This window comes from Mus caroli, unplaced genomic scaffold, assembly GCF_978045245.1.
Source record: "Mus caroli unplaced genomic scaffold, Mus_caroli_1 scaffold_7, whole genome shotgun sequence".
Classification (NCBI taxonomy): domain Eukaryota; kingdom Metazoa; phylum Chordata; class Mammalia; order Rodentia; family Muridae; genus Mus; species Mus caroli.
In genome coordinates this window covers 29,573,972-29,593,497 of record NW_028227262.1, presented here as the reverse complement: position 1 = coordinate 29,593,497, position 19,526 = coordinate 29,573,972, and the positions used below count along the sequence as shown (strand labels likewise).

General features: G+C 47.6%; 1 protein-coding gene across 15 annotated transcripts in view; it reads right to left on the bottom strand.

The window, feature by feature from the left end:
* Cacna1c (calcium voltage-gated channel subunit alpha1 C) overlaps positions 1–19,526 on the bottom strand; it is a 623,917-nt gene that overhangs the window by 460,798 nt on the left and 143,593 nt on the right. For all 15 annotated transcript variants that reach the window (XM_085840086.1, XM_085840073.1, XM_085840074.1 and 12 more), the window contains exons 2-3: positions 12,596–12,917; positions 8,038–8,143 (exon numbers count right to left, since the gene is read on the bottom strand). In XM_085840086.1, the coding sequence (XP_085696212.1) occupies positions 8,038–8,143; positions 12,596–12,917 (428 nt within the window). The remainder of the gene's footprint in view (positions 1–8,037; positions 8,144–12,595; positions 12,918–19,526) is intronic.

Below are 19,526 nucleotides of genomic sequence, written 5' to 3'. Positions count from 1 at the left end.
CTCAGCTCAGTGGTATTTTCAAAGTACCTGGGCTGCTCAAACGTCTTCAGTGAAGCCTTACTGTATAAAGGGGCTGTAGAGGAGCCCTCTTAGACCTTGAAAAGTAGGGAAAGGATACCCTTAGGATGGATGCCTACAGCTGGATATCCTTGCGTTCTCCTATCTGATGTTCCCAGACCTACCACCACACAAGTATTGACAGGTCCCGAGAGGGAGGGTCTCTCTCTCTCTCTCTCTCTCTCTCTCTCTCTCTCTCTCTCTCTCTCTCTCTCTCTCTCTCCCTCCCTCCCTCCCTGCCTCCCTCCCTCCCTCTCCCTCTCCCTCTCTCTCTTCCTCATTTCTCTCTCTCTCATCTCTCTCTCTCTCTCTCTCTTGCTCTCTCTCTCTCTCGCTCCAATCCTGTCTCAGGAAGTCTGGCCCTCACTCCAGTTCATACTATATGCTTTGCTTCAGAGAAGGCCCAGAGCCCTATGTGACCAAGGACCTTAACTAATATGAGTCCCGCTGATCCAGAGGGAAGTCAGACCTCAAAGCCACAGATACTTCTGAGAAGCCAGTGGATGATCTGGACCTTCCTCTGGTAGACAAGTGAGAGTTTGAAATGGCCTGACCCTAGGACAGTCAGAGACACAGCACACCCTGAGGAGCTCCACTCCTGACAAGGACTGCAGCTCCTCCTTCGGTGTCCCTGGTAAGAGACAACAGTGCCCATGGTACACTCACTAGTCACAGGCTCCAAGAAAGTACCATTTTCCTAAGGAGACCCACACCTCAGAGAGGTCATGCCACACAGCAGTCAAGGGTACAGACTCGGGAGCCACCTGCTCAGATGGGACCACAGGACTAGGGCTTCGATTCCCAGCCTGTGATCTCAGGCAGGTGATCTTGTGTCCCTCTGCCTCTCCTTCATCTTTAAAAGAGGAAGACTACGACAAATAATGTACCCATACTGCATGTCGGTAAAAACATAAATAAATAAGTAGAGGGATGCTTACAACTAGAGCAGAAGTCTGCTGGAGTTGCTGGAAAGACTAAATGAGCTAACACATGTCATGTACTCCAGGCGGTGCCAACAGTGTACGTGCCGACATTAAAGTTGTCAGGAGGCACGGATCCAAGTGTCTCAATCACACAGGAACCAGGGAGAACAGAGGGAGCAGTGGGAGAAAGGAACTGAGAAGCCCAAATCAGTGCTGCCGAGTCCCCAGAGCTAATACAGTCCATTCATGTGTAAGCCAGCCATCAGCATCTATCTACCTACCTTCCTTCCTTTGCTTTGCACATTGCTAGCAAGGACCACGTGATGAACTTCCACAGGAGAGGAACAGCAAGGGAAGGTGGTGGGAACTGGAGCAGCGGACCCAAAACCTTTTTTCACACTCTGACACACTTCAAAGGCACACTGCACACTGCCAGTCCCCACAATATTACTGCAGGTCTAAAAGCTGACTCTCTCAGTGATGATGCGGTCCCCAAAAGGAGAATAAAATGATGTCACTGCTCTTCTCTGATGGACCCAGGGATTGTCATTTCATATTCTAGAACAGTTTTCTTTATGTAAATATAAGTTCCAAGGAGTTTGGTACCCAAGGAAAGGTCCCATCTCGTGAGGACTCAACTCAAGGTAGGATTTTCCCTAGAATGGATGAGGATGAGCGAGAATGACTGAAAGATGAATAAGGATGAAAACAGAGCAAGGGTCATCATCTTTAGACTTCAGACTATTTCCTCCTGTGTGTCTATCCACAGGCAAATGCAAGGCAGGCACCGCCTGCTCCCTCTGAAATATTTAGTGTGCAAACACCAAGTCGAACAATAGCCTAGGCACCCTGAGGGTGGATTAACCCCACATCTATCTTACCACCCACTTCAATTGCCATGCTCTCTGCTGGGTTTCCCCACCCTTACCTTACCAGGTCCCAGACCAAACCCAGATCTGTTCTTCTGATGTACGCACGGCCCTTGGATTAAGCACCTTTATGGTTTAAACCTCTATGCTTCAAAATACATCTTGGTGATAAAAATTACCAAGAAATGTTCTGAGCAACCCGTTCCTCCTCAAGCTGTGGTGACGGCAGGAGCTTCCACTTCCTCTTCCTGGCCCAGAAATGGGAGTTCCAAAAGCCATGGGGACACAGACACCTGTGGCCCAGCGGATAAGGACACAGACAAGCAGAAAACAGCATCTCCATATCCCGTTATCACTGTGCACTAACCTTCCATGGGCAAATAATTATATCCTCTGAGCATTGGTGCAATCAATAAAATGGAGCAACAAACATATCTAGCCCATCTACAATATCTAAATATATTTGTGGTCAGAAGCATACAGGGCAACAACTGCACACATAAATGCACAGCAGCACTGGAGGCCCAAAGAGGGAAGGCTGGTTCTTCATAGGCTGGAGAGCATAGTCTGCCTTTGGCCTAAACAGAGACCCAACTTTCCAAGGCACACAAAGCACACGGTTAATCCAGGTTGACTGGCTAAGAAACACCCCTCAGGGTAGTGGGTGGGAGCGGGTGGCAGGAGTAATTATTATCTTAATGAGACCCCATGCTTTTCCTTCCAGGAGTCTTTGCTCTCTGCATAGTCACTGTTTTCTTGTTTGTTTGTCTGTCTGTTTTTAAAGTCTGTGCTTCTCTATATAGCCTTGGCTGTCATGGAAACACCCTGTAGACCAGCCTGGCCTTGAACTCCTAGAGATCCTCCTGCCTCTTGCATAGTCCCTCTGCAGCTACCGTGAGGCTCTATTAGTTCTGTCCTTTCTGAGTCTAGAGTCAGAGCTCTTCCTTCTCCTTCTTGTGGGTGCTGTCCAGAGCTTAAGTATGCTTTCTATAGACTTGGGACTTTTCATTCTTTCTCTAAAGCTAAGCCCGGCCCCTTTGCCAGGCGGCTGCTTGCTGACCCGCCACGTGGAAATGGAAAGTAGAAGGTCATGGCTTTCTCTCTTCCTCCTCTCACCTCCCTCTTCTGGGGAAGCCACAGCTTTCCTTACCTATGGTTTCCTTTTAAATTCTAATAAAATTGACTTCAATCTTCCTTCTGAGTCTCTTAAATTCTTTAATTCAGGAGACTTAAAATCCCAAGAAGGGATCTCAATTTCTCTAGTATCACATGGCTCCCAGTGTGGAGCACCCCAAAGTTTCTACCACACAGATTTGTCAGCTGTATCTGTGGCTATTGTGTTAAAGCAGAAGATGGGGTTGGGACCGTGGTTCAGGTATAGGGCACTTGCCTCATGGGCATAAGACCCCGTGTTTCATTCCCAGAACCCCCACCACACACACATACACACACACACACACTCATACACACACACACACACACACACACACACACATACACAAAACTTTAGATAGGCTCAGTGAAGTCCTATAACAATTTGTTTAACTTCATATACTTCAAATGTATTAAGTTTGCTTTTGAAAAACAAGAAGTTTGATCTTGGTTTGGTTTTGGTAGGATTTTTTTTAAATATCTACTAATACTCTCACAGTTTCATCTTTGAAGCATTTCCTCAAACAATGGAGCAAAAGGCCCAAGCCACATTTTGTCCCAGCTTTAGCTCAAATTCTCTTTCTGCCATTTGTTCACCAGGTCTCTTCTATAAACCTCCATGTCCTTGTCCTCAGAGAGAGAAGCACAAAGCCTGGTGGCATTCGGTCATTTGGACACTAACTCAACAGCCATTTATCCAGAACTAGGCACATACCAGTCACGGGGGATCCAGGCTTGAGCAAGATGAACTAAATACCCACTGTAAGGAGACAATAAAAATTGCCATGTGTCACTGGGGGATTATAAGTATATGCAAATTCCTGGCACCTGGAGGAGAGGCAATAAAAGTGTTGCATACTCTCTGCCAGAAAAGAGGCTAAGTGTGTGACCTCAGGGCACTATGAGGGTCTCTCCCAGGTCAGTGCCCATTGCTCTGACTCCTGAACAGCACAGCTCTTAAGACAGCTTCAATTCTGATTCTGCTTATACCCAACTCCTGGTTTTGTTGCTGCTGCTGCCGCTGTTGTCTGTCTGTCTGTCTTGGTCTCTGAAAGTCTTTTCATGTGTACTGACATAAGCTTTCTCTACCTTAAAACTGGCTGCCCTCTGCCATCCTGTGCTGTCTCTTTACATGAATGAAGAGGTATGGAGGGGCAAGTGGGGGTGGTGTGGCTCATTCCTGCTATGGAGAGGCAAGCGGGGGCGGTAGGGCTCATTCCTGCGCCTGCGCAGTATGGACATCGCTTACTTACAAATGGCGTCTGCTGACTTGGGATGACACAGATGGCAGCATTGAAGCCCGTTGGTCATGCCGCTGTTGTAGCTATGCAAATGCAGAACCACCTCACTCTCTGGGGCAAACTTGATGCTGGAAGTAACTGCAGCTCACTGAGACGAGTGTAGAGAAACCCACACGGGCACTGCATGGTCAGGCATTCCTCAGACTTGGCCAGCAGGACTCACACTCACCTCGGGACTTGGGTCAGTCCAAATGCAGGCCAGTCTTCAACCTAGTGCTATCCAAGGATAGGGACACACGGAGACCCCGAGCTGACTGTCTAGTGGCAGCAGGAGGGGCACTGAAGTCCACAGAACTGTCCCTCCAAGGCTCCCTTCCTATGCATCAGAATATCCAGATTGGTGGCCTGGAAGCTGGCTTCTGACCACCTCTGAATCCTTCTAAAGCAGACCCCAACCCGGGGCGCAACAGATTGAACATACTCCCAGAAACCTCAGTGAAGGTCTTCAGTTCTAACGGACAGAAGTGTTTGCTGGTCACCAGGGCACCAGGGCACCGGGGCATGGCTCCCTGCTTCTCCCACAGCAACTCATTTAACCTTCACAACAGGTCAGGCTACAATTTCATCACCCCAATTTACAATAATAATATGTGGGACTATAGTGTTCCAAGTTCGTCAGTCCAAACTCTGGAGAAGAAAGGCCAGGCTCATATATTCCCCCTCTTGCTCTTTCTTCCTCCCTAATGATGCTCAGAGCCTGGCTCCTGCCTAGAAAAGTACAGGACACATGTTCTCCGCAAAAAGTCAAATGCCAGCACATCTTCTTAACATTCAAACTCCAGCCAAGTCTTTGTGAACTTCAGGGTTCAGGGAGAGTCGGACATTCTGCTCGCACAATAGGTTCTCTCAGCTGGCAAAGGCTGTTCACCAGGTACCAGAGAATTTACCTACAGAGTAACAGCTGTTGGCAGGTCGGCTCACAGTAGCTGTGCTATAAATGATGTACTTCTTAGTGGGTGGCATGGTCAACACCAGGACAATGATTGGTAAAGAAAAAAATATCATGTTGCTGGCCAGGTCAGCCCCACTGGGCTTCACTCATATCAAGAAAAGATAACCAAGGCACTGTAACGCTGTATGCTAGATGCCACATATGATGCATAAACTTACTTAGGGGAAGGAGCTGCCTTAGAAAACAAAAAACATAACTCTACTCTGGACTGCCTTTCATCTGTTAACAAAGTAAGCAAAGCTTGAGAACCAGGGGTGGACGGAAGCTGGTAGGACTGCAAGAGAAACGGTGCACAGGAGCAGGCGCGCCCGTGAAGTTTACAGGCTCTGCACTGGGGGGGGGGCACACTCTTTTGCTACTACATAGGTTGCTCTTGCACCCAGCAGAGTGGGAGACCTCTCAGCAGTTGGCATGTGTCACCTTTCTGTTTGGATCCTAGAGAGACTTGTGGGGCAACAGAAGCCGACTGTGTAGGGAGCTGAAGGTGGAGTCACGCATACAATAGAGAACATTCTCGATCACTGCTCATGAAGAGCAACGCATGACCCCCTTTCTTCAGAATCAATAAGGGAAACTGTTAAAAATGCAGGCTCTATGGGCCCTACTCCAGACTCAGAGAATCGGGGCAGCTTGGGGAACATGTGTCTCCCCCCACCACCCTGCGGCCAGGAGAGTTTGAGAGCCGTGGTTTCAGACAGATCTCTGTCTCTCACTGAGTATCCAGTTTGATTTTTTTTTTTTTTTGGTAAATTCTAGTTGGAGGATATTGTGTGGCTGAAAACAAACCGCCAACCCCACCCCACCCCCAGTATCTCCTGAAGCTAGCTAGTCACCCTAAGAACAAGTTCAACACTGATTCCTTATTGCCACCTATGGGCTCTCAATCTCACCCAGAGGCAGATGCAGGGCTTAGCTATCCACTGATGCACTGGTCTAAGAATAGCTTTGATTTCTGTGCCTAACCAGAGCTGCTTCTGAAGATCCTTCAAGTTAAGGGATGGGACCAGAGCTCCAAAGGAGGGCAACAGGGGAGAGAGGCAAACACTTTGAAGAGCCAGAGTCGACAGGAGGAGCTCCCATTTGGGGGTTGACACCTTGGCTTATAATAATCTGACAGGGGAAAGACTTCTTTATTTTAAGAAACAAAGTCGCTGGGCATGGTGGCGCATGCCTTTAATCTCAGCACTCGGGAGGCAGAGGCAGGTGGATTTCTGAGTTCGAGGCCAGCCTGGTCTACAAAGTGAGTTCCAGGACAACCAGGGCTACACAGAGAAATCCTGTCTCGAAAAACCAAAACCAAACCAAACCAAAACAAATCAATCAAACAAACAAACAAACGAAAAACTTTGTTTTAAGAAACAAAGTCATACCTTCATTGGCTGCATGGACTACAGCAAACGCATTCTGCATAATGACTTCAGCCATGTCACTATTCAGTACTTGGTGTCTATGTCTGGGTCCTTCGGAAGCCATCCCCAGTACATGGCCGCACACTCACCATAAGACACCGAAGGACCTCACCCTAGACACACATATACAGAACACTTTCCCCACTACAGGTCTGCCACTAATTGTCAAAACTGAGAAAACCTGTGTAACTCTAAAATCTGCATCTAGTCCAGTTGCTCTTAATGCTTCCACCCTTTAATACAGCCCCTCATGTTGTGATGACCCCAACCATAAAATTACTTCATTGCTACATCAGAACTGTAAATTTCCCACTGTTGTGGATCATAATGTGATTTGATATGCAGGATATCCTATATGCTGTCCCCCAAAGTGGTCATAAGTTGAGAGACTTCATCTCTTTGGAAATGTCAACGGTTTAGAAGAAGAGGGATTTCCCCCCCTTGACAGCATCAACAGCCACAGTTGAAGTCACAACTACAGGAAGGAGAGTCCTATAACATTCCTGTTCTCCTAAATCAATCCCATCCAAGAGCTCAATCTCAGCTAACTATCAGGCACCAGTGACAGAGGAAGTCGGTGGGTTTGGTGACCAAACATGCTGTGGGAAAATCACATGAAGACTAACAATGTCCTGGCCTGGGCAGGAGAAAGTGGAGACATCTCTGCAGGCTTTGCTGGAGCTCTTCGGGCAGCCCAGCTCTGCCAAGCGCATTCCAGAGCTGGCCTCACATGCCCAGACCAGCAAAGGCCTTTGCATTTGCAATGACTTCACACTCAGCCAAAAGTAAACACACTCTCTGCTTTTTCCATGGACAAATACTAACCCCAAATTGCCAGGGTTGGCCTCTCTTAAATCCAAATGGCAAGCCACCTTTCCCAAGAAAATAAAGCCATTTTTAACTCAATGATACCTCTTGGCCACAAAAGAAAACTTTGCTAAAAGCTTCCTAAAAATTACTTATCATGCAATCATGCTATGATCAAGCAGACAAACCCTAACAATGGAACAATGGCACTCAAAACACTCACAACTGATGATCCAAGAATGCGCTCTCCAGCGAACACCTGCACTCAAGATTTAAGCAGTGCATCTGTAACACACACTGCTTGCAAGACCCACCGCTCGCACACGCATATACGCACACACAGCTCACAGCAGCCTGATTGGAATATTCTTCTGAAAGTAGCCTGTGTTAAGGCAGGTGCCAATTTGAATAAAAAGCAAAATGGCCCGGAAGATCTGAACTGCATCAAAACTTGGCACCTGTCAAACACACGTCCCACATCTCTCCCACCTTGCACGCCGAATCTGTGTCCTTCATTCAGTTGTCTAACAAGCAATAAGCCACGCCGAGGCAAGGCTTGAGACTTACCAGGTTGGAGTTGGTGGCGTTGGAGTCGTCTTCCGGAAAGGGAATATAGATTGCTAAGGCCACACAATTGGCAAAAATAGTCAGTAAAATAATGATTTCAAATGGTCTGAGAAAGGAGTTAAGGAAATCAATGCCACTGTTAACGCAAGTGAAACAAACACACATCTCTATATGTTTTTTAAATGAATCAAAGATTCTTAAGAATTCTGTTTAGACAATGCATTCCAAGCCCCTTGTATTTTGAAGAGAAACATATGCCTTTTAAGTGCGTCTAGTGGACCCCTGCCAAAATTTTTTCCTAATATGTCAAGAGCAGTAGAGGCCAGTCGCGTGCCAGAGTAAACACAGATTTCTAAATAACTTCTTCTCCTCTTTTATTTATTTAGATTACATTTGATTTCATTTCCCCTCGTGTGGGCTTGGGGGAAAGAGCCCTGTCTGCCCCAGGCAGGATTCCCCGCAGGACCCATTTCCACGTGGTTCGTGAACTGTCACCAATGGACCCAAGCACGCGAGGAAGAGCGGTGGACTGGGGTTTTTCATGGAAATCTACAGACTTTGCTCTTCAGTTTTTGGAAGGAAAGTGAAAGTATTTTACCTCCCTGGGGTTTAGGAGTCCCCAAAGCCAGGTAGGATGTGTGCTGTGGTTACGGAGATAGGGACTGTATCCCCTTGCCTGTTCAGCTCCACATAGGACATGGTAACAGCCTGGACTATAGAGCATCCACCAAGGGTCCACTCACTAGTAACAGTATACTCTGATGTTCTCTCACCGTGACCACATCATGGAAACATCAGGACAGGATACTGTGAGTAGTAAGTTAATGTGGTAGCACTCATCTACTGAGGCAACACCACACCCACCACTGAAAGCAAGAAAGTCCCAATCTGTGTTCCCACAACCAAGTTCCTAGCCCTTTCACCGAGCCTCTTCTAATTAGCTTCCTCTTGCTATGATAAAACTCCATGACCAAAAGCAATTGGGAAAGGGAATGGGTTTATTACAGTTTGTAGCTCATAGCCTATCACAAAGGGAAGAGTCAGGACAGGGACTCAAGCCAGGAACCTGGAGGCAGGAACTGAAGCTGAGCTTACAGAGGATGCTGGTTACAGCCTTGCTTCTCAGGCTTGCTCAGCCTGCTTTCTTATACAACCCAGGACTACCATCCCAAGGCCAGCACTGCCCAAAGTAAGGCTGGGCCCTCCCTCATCAATCACTTACCGGGTAAATGCCCCACAGACTTGCCTACTGGCCAATTTACTGGAGGAGTTCTTTTCATCGAGGTTTCTTTTTCCCAGATGACCTGAGCTTGTGCTAAGTTGATAAAAGACTAACTGGCACAGAACCTAATGAAAGGAAGGGAATGGATGAAAATTATAGGATAGAAAAACTAACTATGCTCACAGAAGTAACAAACTCTGACTCATGAAGAGGCCCTAGAGATTATCTAGTCCAAGTCTTTTGAGGCCCAAAAAAGCTGAGAAATCTCCCCCAAGCCTTGTAACAATCTAGTGGCCATGCAGCACTGAAATCAGATCCCCTGACCACCATATCCAGTGCCTGTCTCATGCCACAGTCTTCAAGCTTGGATGCATGGGTCTGCATGATTGCTTTCATGATGGACCCCCAGTAGCCCCGTGGCAGAGTTGAGGATGCCTCCTAAGATGTGCCACGGTTCAGATGTGGCTTGGTATCACATGACCAATCATGGCCATTATCACACCTGCCCCAGATCCCCAGGAGGCAAGAAGCAGAGTCAGGCCCAGAGCCAGAGCATCGCAGTAGGTTTTCACAGCCTGCTGCCCTTAGGTGGCCAAGGTGCAATAGCAATGGAGACAGGAACTAGTATTAGTGCCGCAGTGGCAAGTCTGGCATGCCCCCAGAGCCTTCGTGCCCAGCTCTGTGATGACCATAATCCCAAGCGCCTGGAAAGAGACAGTAATCTCTTTTGCTAATGAAGGAAAATGAAGCTTGCGGAGGTTTTGCTATTACTGAAGTCATCGAGTTAACAGCTAGAGTGGGACCCAGACCGGGAAAGTCGGTTACTAAGTCAGTTTTGGGACCACTTTGTGCTGATCTGCCTGAGGTGGCTTTGCAGGCATTTCAGAAAGCTAGTTCTCTCAACCCACATCTCCTTCTTCTTCTTCACCAAGCCCCAACCTGCCCAGGATAGTGACTCTCAGCCCAAGCTGCAAGGTTCCATTCTCATTGTCTGGTGCCCTGTCAGGAAGGTGCACCAGAAGACAACTGAGCCAGGCCCCAGGGCCCTGTAAATATCTACGTGTCAGGTGTCCTCGCTGTCTGTACCAGGCAGGAAGCCAAGCTTGACACGTTTCAAGTGTCTAGCCCCCCTGCTCCATGCACACAAACATAAAAGCAACCCGCCCATCGCCATACCCTAGCGCACCAGGCTGATGCTGGAGGATACTGAATGCCAAGAGGACAAACAGGCAGACTGGGAGAGCTGCAGCGGGGATGCAGAGGAGCTCCCAGCAAGCCTGATACACCCGTGCTATCTTCATCCTTTAACCTCCCCCATCTGATGACAGCACCAGGCCCCGCCTTTGCAAGAGCTGCTGAGTACATCAGTGTCTCTCCTTCCCTGTTCTAGGCAGTCTGGAGCTTGCATATAGCTAGTACCATGGGGCAGCATTCCCTCCCGCTCCAGAGTGGGAAGCACCTTCTCTCGGGAGGGCCAGTCACACTAATCATGCAGTGAGGGCTGCAGATTCAGGCTCCTGAAGATCTACACTGGAGTGCGCTTCCTAAGTATCGAGTTGATAGCTATCTCTATTCCCACCTAGCAATTTACTGTCTAGGACCACAAAGTAGCCGTCTCGTCCTACCCGATAACTATCTTGTCCAACTAATAGCTCTCTATCTGGTCCCACCTACTAACTATCTAGTACCACTTATTAGTAACCATCCAGTCTTGCCCAGCCCTTGGCCACACTATCTAGCACTGTAGCTTGGAGAGTTTGGGAAATACATAGATTTTGAAGATGGGGAATCTGGATTTAAAACAAACTTTGTCAAGGTCTGCTGTAGGAATTAGGGGTGGTGGTCTTTGAATCTCAGGGCCTCCCTGCTCTCCCTTCATAGTGGTTTTCCACAGCGTCCCGGGTCTCTCATCCTGTGGCTCTGAAGGCAGTCTGGTGGGACTGCCTTAGTTCAGCTTCTCACCCACTCATGGACTATGTGTGGCTTTGCAGACTGGACATTTTGGCAGCAGCTCTTGCTTAGCACTGTATCCTATTATAGTTACACTTGGGAAAGGAACTCAAATATTCCAAGAAGGAGTGCTGTTGGCTCCACATAACTTTAGCTCTGCCCCTGGGTCATCCTCTTTTACCTTCCAATAACTTCCAAACTTTTTAAATCTTCTCCTAGAAACTCACAAATAAAACCAAACATCCCAGGTAGGAAGAAGCATGTGGCCCTGTTTAAATGAACTGAGGTTTTTAAAAAGATACCTAGCACTAAGTCTCAGGGTTCTCGTACTACTGTCTATTCTGGGCCACGTGACCTAAAGAGTTTGATGTGACTTACTCCATCCCTGGTGATAGTCAGGGTTGAGCACTGATGTTTTATCCAATGTAACTCCATGATGCTCAGAAGTTAAGACTTGTGTCTATGGTGACAGTCCATCCCTTCAAAGACATGTTTTCTAAAGTCCCCTCTACCCTTTCCTGTGTGTTCAGAGTAGATACATGTTATTAGAGATGAAGCTTTCAATTTTGGCTAAACCTTAGCCTTGCCTCGAGAACTCTGTTGAATATAGGGGGACCTGGGGACCTGTGGTACCTATAATTTGCTAAAACTTTCCTGGTGATTCTAATGCAGTGCCCAGGCTGAGAACCTCTGGTCCCAAGTGCTAGAGGCACTGATCACTATGTCCTCATGCGTCTCCTGGTCCATTTACACTAGAAAAACGTCAGGCTGTGAGCTGCCACAACACAATGACATAGGAAAGAAAGCTATGAAGAAGCAGCATGCAGTAGCCAACAAAGAGCCACATAAGCGGGTCCCAGGTGGCTTGAAAGCAAGTTCATATTCCACACTGTCTTCTCTAAGGTCACTTGTGGGAGGAGGAGAGTCTGCCCCCTCTCTCAAATGCTTGGGAGTGAACATGTTTAGACTTAGAATCTGTCTGGATTTTGGAATCTCTGCAGATTCATAATGAGATGTCTCAGGAGTGGGACCCGGGTTATGTATACCTTACCCCAACAGAAAAGACAAATTTTAGTGCCTGCATTCTGACTGCTACCTGCTACATAAGACCCATTTATGTCATCATGTTGATATTATAAAAGTTTTAGATTTTAGAAGAATTCATATTTCAGATCTTTGGTTCAGGGATGTTGTGATACCAACAAATTCTGGGACCTTGTAACGTAAGCTGGTGACTCATGGAGTCTTGGGGGAGGTCACTGCAGCAGTAAGATGAAGATAGCCTTAACATCACCAGCTCCAGTCTATGGCCAGTAAGCCCCAGAGGGCCAACCCCTAGGCACAGGTCCAAGGAACACCTCGGCCTGCCCACAGCATAAAGGATATTTCCATTCAACAATGCTTATGCACGCCCTCCGGATAGGGTTCTTCAGAGTCAGGCAGAGCAGAGCCCGGGGCGGCCGTGTGGCTGTTGTGCCCCCCTGCTTCTTGGGTTTCCCATACTGCTGCCGCTTCCGCTGTGTGGAACTGACGGTAGAGATGGTTGCGTTGCCAGCACTGCCCATGAGCTTGGCCTGCCGGGCGGCATCGATGGCTGCCTGCCAGGACAGTGCTGCCCCTGGAGTAGGGATGTGCTCGGGAGCAAGTCCTGCAGCTGCATTGGCATTCATGTTGGCATGAGCTGGGCGTGGGCTCCCATAGTTGGAACCTTCGAGGAGAGGAGAGAGAAGACAACAGTTACTATGGTGAATACAGGAGCACTGGAGATACATTTGCAATTCTAGACACAATTTTAGACAAAGAAAAGTCTCCCCCCCCCCTTAAGCTATTGCAGGAACTTGGGAGGTAATATACAAAAGCACCAATATGTATGCTCCAGGAAATACAGCCCTGAAATCTACTCCAGGCCCTGTGTGACCTAGTTCAGCCAGATGAACTTGGGCCTGTCACTCTCTTCTCTAGTCTCACTGACCTGACTTAGGCAGACAAGAGGTGAGAAGCATGCATTCACAGCACTGAACTAGTTAGAAAGTATATGGGAACGGTGACACCAATGCAACTTCTGACCCTTAAATATATGTATTCATAAGAGCACACAAATAAAAGAATATTCGTTTAGATAGAATGGGTAAAGAAGAAAAGGAAGAAGATGAGGAGAAGTATGGGAATTAGGAGGAAGGACAAGTGAACGCAGGAGCAGTGGGTCATCCCAGCACCGAAACTGATGGTGTAAAGACACAGTGCACCCAGGAGTGGGAAACTCTAAACTCTGCGGTGAGAGGGCAAAGGAAGCTAATATCTAGTGAAGTAATCTGGGCATTGAATGCCCCCACTTCCAAGACCACATCAATATAGTTCCAGGGGGGGCACTATTGGGAAGTAATAGTACATTAGTGATAGGGCCTTCCCCAAGCCATTTTCTTCTACCACAGAGATGATTAAGTTACTGTAGTAACCTAGCTACTTCTCAGTTAAGATGAGTCAGTTACCTGTCCCACCCAATCCAAAAACACCCAACCAACATGCTTGCACAGTGCTCAGCACACTTGCTGCCTTCCAAAGTCCCTTGCCCTCCCCATCGCAACCGCAACAGAGATAATAAACTTCAACTAGAAGCCAAATGATTGACATCAGTATCCAAGATGCTGATGACAGGGTTCTGAACCTTCCCTGGCACAACAGCAAATCGTATCGTGGTAGATTATCATTTCCTCCCATGGACAGGGGAAAGGAGCGAGAAACGCACAGATGCTATGTGCTTATCATCACCCACTGGATACCAAAGCAGGCACATCAGGGCTTCTCGGGCACCAGCTGTCATCCGCCACCTGCACAGCTGTTGGGTGACATCTGTGGCGTTAGACTTTAGCCTCGTGCCACAAGCCCTGGTAAAGTGTCTCTGTTGCGCCCACTACCCTGGCACACTCACCTCACCACACACTCCCTTCATACTCTCCCCTTCCTCTGCCCAGTGGCACCAGGCAGCTCCTGCACCTCAGGAGTACAATCTGTATATCAGACTATCAGGCCTGGGAAGACTAGACCTCTCCCAGACTGAGAAGGCCCCTCTCTCACAGCTTAACACTGCTTGCTCTTCTTTTAATATATAGATGCTGAGTATAAAGTAAGGAAGGCCCCAGAGGCTAGGGACATAGGCCCCAGAGGCAGGGGACATAGGTCCCAGAGCAGAGAACTGAGAGCGTGGGTTTGAATTAGCCAAGGCAGCTGAAGCAGGGATGCTTGCCTAAGCAGCAAGATAAGTGTCTCCATTCAACACCCAAGCAAACAAAGGAGCCTGTGACTCATTAAAGGTCACAAAATGAGACAATGGAAGATTTTGCTACACTCAGGGCTCACGGTGAACTGCCAGACTCTATCCTTCCCTTCTTACCTCTTTCAACACCCCACACAAACACACATATGTGTGCACACAAGCATGCAACATACATGCATACACACCTCCTGGGATTTTCAATTGAGCAGAAAGTGGTATCTAATGATTAATGATCAGCAGCTCTAACACTAACACCTATGGTGATTTCCTAGGGCACCTCCCTGGTGACAGAGAGTGGAAAGCATCCCTCTGTCTTTTTCTTACACCAAAGTGAGCAAGTCCAAAATAGCCCTGCATCCCATCTTTGCTTGCCAAATTGGGCTGGAACTTAACTCTTCCTGGCTCTCTTCTGTCTGTGGTATGCAACTTTGACTTTGTAGACTCTAGTTGGCATTGACAGTGTTTAGTGAACACTGTTTCAGCTCCTGAACTTATCTTCCTCTACTTCTATTAAAGCACCCATGTTCCCGACTAAGCCTGGCACATCCCAGTTCCCTATCCTCACCAGTTCATCATTTTCATTTCTCTCATATAAGTTGCCTGTTCACAAAGCAAGCAGTTCCAGGGCTTTGGGGTGACAGAAAGACCCAGTGTGAAAACCAGCAAGGGGTCCTGGGCACCAAGGACATAAAAGGCAGGGACTTCCTAAGCAAGCCAAGATGTACTTGGATGGACTCCTGAGCACCCTCACACTCCATATTGAGACCCATTTCCAGAACACAAGGTTACCTCTAGGCCGTACCATCTGGAGAAAGCACATGTTAAGAGGCCTGAGTATGCAAAGGAATAGACTATCACCTCCTCCCTCACCTAAGGACAAATACAGCTATCATAAATACCGCTATGGCCTTTGAGTGCTAAAGGCTGGTCTCACTATAAATGGCCACATGCAAGAAAGCGAGAAATGTATTCTCCAAGGTTAGATTCCATGATGGATACATTTTAATGTCACTGTGGCCTTGGCTTCTCCAAGTCGCTTGCCCATCACCGACCTGAGGTTCTAGGAGAGCCTAAAGGACAGTTGCAATGGGCAGTACAACTTTTCATGTGTCCTAGGAGTGGGGAAACTTCCATCACTGTAGCAAAGATTCTGAACTCAGAGTAACACCATGAAGATGGGACAGACCCACATTGTTTTCTCTGATGCTTTTTGTTAGCACAAAATCACCACCCAATGCAAAGACCAATTTTCAAATTATAAGGCTGATTCAAAGCTTTGCCTCCTGGCTGCCAGCTGAACTGATGCCACCAGCTAAGTCTGACCTGGCTCTAGCCTTACTGGGATACATCCCCTGATGCTCTCTTGCCCAAGAGAACCCCAGAACTGCAGGTCAGCAGGCCAGACCACATAGAAATGTGTAAGACCTCCACAGCACCAACCTCTTCCAGACATAAGAAAAATGATTCCTGCTTGTCCAATGGCTGGGTTCCCCTGAAGACAGGGGCATCCCTGCCTACTTCAGAAAGGTGTTAACTCTTCTCAGAAGTGCAAGGACACAGCAGGGCCCCCACACAGGCCTATTAGTCTCGTACCACCCTGTTCTACAAGGGCCCAGAGAGAGGTCCCAGAGAATGGACACATGATTCCTCACTGTCAATGTTAGAGTAGCTTGGTGCTGCATATCTCTGAGTCAGGACTATGTCCAATAATGACACAGTGGTTTTTAAATTCTCCATCCCAGAGGATGTTCAACATCTATTCCTAGTGACTATAATGCTGATGATGTTCTGATAGGCAAGAATGCCGTCACAGTTTGTATCATATGGCTCACACACTCTGTCCTCATTACATGAATGGGTCAAACCTTCAAGAGGCAGAATCAGATGAGAGGAATTTGAATCACTGGAGATAGGGTCCTGAGGGAATATTATAGCCCACCCCTCCCTGTCCTTCAGCTTCTCAGCTACCACAAGGTAAAAGGTAAGTCGTACTCCTTGACCATAACATACTGTCTCCCTCAGATCCAAAAGTACTGAGCCAATGGACCATGGACTGACTCTTCTAGACTGTGAGTCAACGTAAACTGTTGCCCCTTACATGCTGTGGCCTCTGGTGTGGTGTCGTCTTAGTGACAGAGAGCTGACTGATACAAGATAGGCCACAGGTAAACATTAAACGTTTACCTGATGAAGTCTGTCTATCTACACCGTAAGCACTGTGTCCTTCCCCTTACTCTGTGGACAGGAGCGGAGCTCTGAGGGGAGAAAGGAGACCAGCTCTTTCCTCCTCCCATGTCACCACTCTAGTCCAAGCCACCATTCATTTCCTGCTGCAGGAATCCCTGAGATTTCTCCCATTTCCAGGTTTCCCTCTCTCCAACCCTAGCCTCACTCACAAGCAGTCACGATGATCTTTTAGGAAATACAAACACTAAATCAGACCCTGTCATTCTCCTACATCAATCATTTTCAAACCCAAACCTCCCGTCATGTTTCTTGAAATCTGTGCATGCCGGCCCAGGCCAACTTCGCTGGGATTATTATACACAGATTCCTTTCATCCCTCAAACACATCCGGTTCTTGTCAGCTACCATGAGTTTATGAATACTTAGAAAGTTCTTCCCTTAGCCCCTAGTGCTTTCTATTCATAGGCTAAATCTGGCTTTAAACAACTCTGTCTTAAAACCTCTAATCCTCCAGAACCAGGCAAGACTTCCAGTGGAGGGACTGGAACGCCAACCACAAAACCGTCAACCTACACTTTGTCCTGCCAGCAAGATATGCTGGAGTACAGGTGGCAGAGAAATTGTGGGCGTGGCGAACCAAAGATGGTCTAGCTCGAGACCCACACCATGAGAGAACACCTATCCCTGACCCTGCCTGGAGGACCAGAAACCAGAGGCCAGATGGCCCAGAGATGTAGGATAGAACCAAAAACACCTAGGAAAAAAAAAGAAGTAAAGAAATGATTTTGCCTGGAATAATCACCACCAGAGAGGCTCTGACTGATTGTAACAGACGCAGAGACCCGGAGTCAAACATTAGGCAGAGCTCAGCGAATCCTATGGAAGAAGGGAGGGAGGATTGTACGAGCTAAAAGGGACAAGGACACCACAAAAAAAAAAAAAAAAAAAAAAAAAAACACAGAATCAACAAACTGGACTCATGGGTGCTCACTGAGTCTGAACCAACAAGCAGGCTACCTGTTTGTGTCTGACCTCAGCCCTCTGTAGATATGCTGTACTTGTGTGGTTTAGTGTTTCTGTAGAACTCCCAACAGTGGGAGTGGGGGCTGTCTCTGATGCCTTTGCTTGCTTTTGAAACGCTTTTCCTCCCACTGGGTTGCCTCATCCCACCTTATTATGAGGGAAGTACCTAGTCTTATTACAACTTGAGATGCCATAATTGATTGAGATCCCTGGTTGGCCTGACATTTTCTAAAAGGAAATGGGTGAGGAGTGGATGAGAAGGGGACGGTGAGAAGGGTGTGTCCAGGAGGAGAAGAGGGAAGGAAACTGTGGTCAAGATGTAATATATGCAAGAATAAGTTAATTAGAAATATAAAAAAAGTCTATCCAAGGACACAGAACCTAACCAGTAGGATCCAGTATTCTTGCCACCTCCCTCCTCCACACTACCCTTAGGTAAAGATGCTCAGATCCCTGGGCAACATAAAGGGATCTATAATGAGCCACAGACATGGAAAAGATATGGGTTTCAACATCATAGCCTCCTCCTGTGGTCATGTGACTTCTGCCAGAAATAGAGCTGGTGACTCCTGAAGAATGCCTAAGTGACTGTCAGATCAGAAGGCAGCTTGCCCCAGGAAGGAGAAGGCTGCAATGGCTGTCCTGCTGCAATCCTTGTCATTCAAGTCCCTGAGTGCACAGCAATGGCCTCCTTTTGGGTCAGGGGTCACCAAAAACCTTTGTAGCCATCTACCTGTATTCTGCATCTATCAAGCCCTCATGGGTGACAAGGGACCCATAGAAGTGTAGTGAAACTAAAGGTGTACTGGCATGAACCAGCGCGCACCTGGTGACTGGAAAGCAAGAGGACCCTGTCTCCTGGTCTTGAGCCAGCCAAGACTGTCCATCAACAGCTTAGAGGAGTGTATCCACAGATGAATCCAGCAGGCCTTACAGGGTCACCCTGTGGCATGGAGTGACAGGCAGACAGCTGGCATGGATGCTCTTCCAGCTCCTTCCTACTGCCTTTCTACCAGAGACAAAGACCTCAGTCTCAGTTGTCCGAAAGCCAGAAATCCTAATGCACCTTTAAGACTGCACAACTAAAACCCAAAACAAAACAAAACCAGACAGGGCAGGAATCTGCTCACTGATACAGTGCTTCCAGGTCCTGCCAACAGCTTCCTAACCCCAGGGGCATTGGAGGCCGTGACATCCCCAGCTTCCTACCAAATGCAGATCCCTTGACCTGTTCTGCAGCGCTCTTCAGATGTCATTCCTACAAGACACCTAGGGCCTCCTCCCCCAACTCTTCCAGCTAAAGTCCTTCCATTCCTGTATCCTGTATCCTTTCTTCCTAAAATCACCACAGCTGCTCAAGACACATCGGCTTACAGCATCGTGTTATGCGCTACAGCTCTTGTTGTTATTTGGGTTTGGGTTTTTGTTTTCTGAAACAGAGTCTCACTCTATAGACCTGGATGAGCCTCAAACTCACTCGATAGCCCAAGATGATCTCAAACAAAAGGCCATTCTCCTGTCCGGGCTGCCCAGATGCTGGGATTACAGGCATGAGCTGTACTACTCCCCAGCCCAATCATCACATTTACAGGAGTGAAAATGGGATGTCATTTTGAACTATCCAATATAGTGGCTGTCAGTCAAATGTGTCTGTAGAGCGCATGAAACGTCTCTGGGACAATGGAGGAAGCATATTTTAATTTCATTTCAATTAATCTTCATCTAAATAGACACAGAGTATCACATTGGGCAGTACTACTGTGCACTCTGAGCAGAGTACAGTGAATCCTGGGGTATGAGGAAGGAAAGAGAATAAGGAAGCACTTGGTTTCT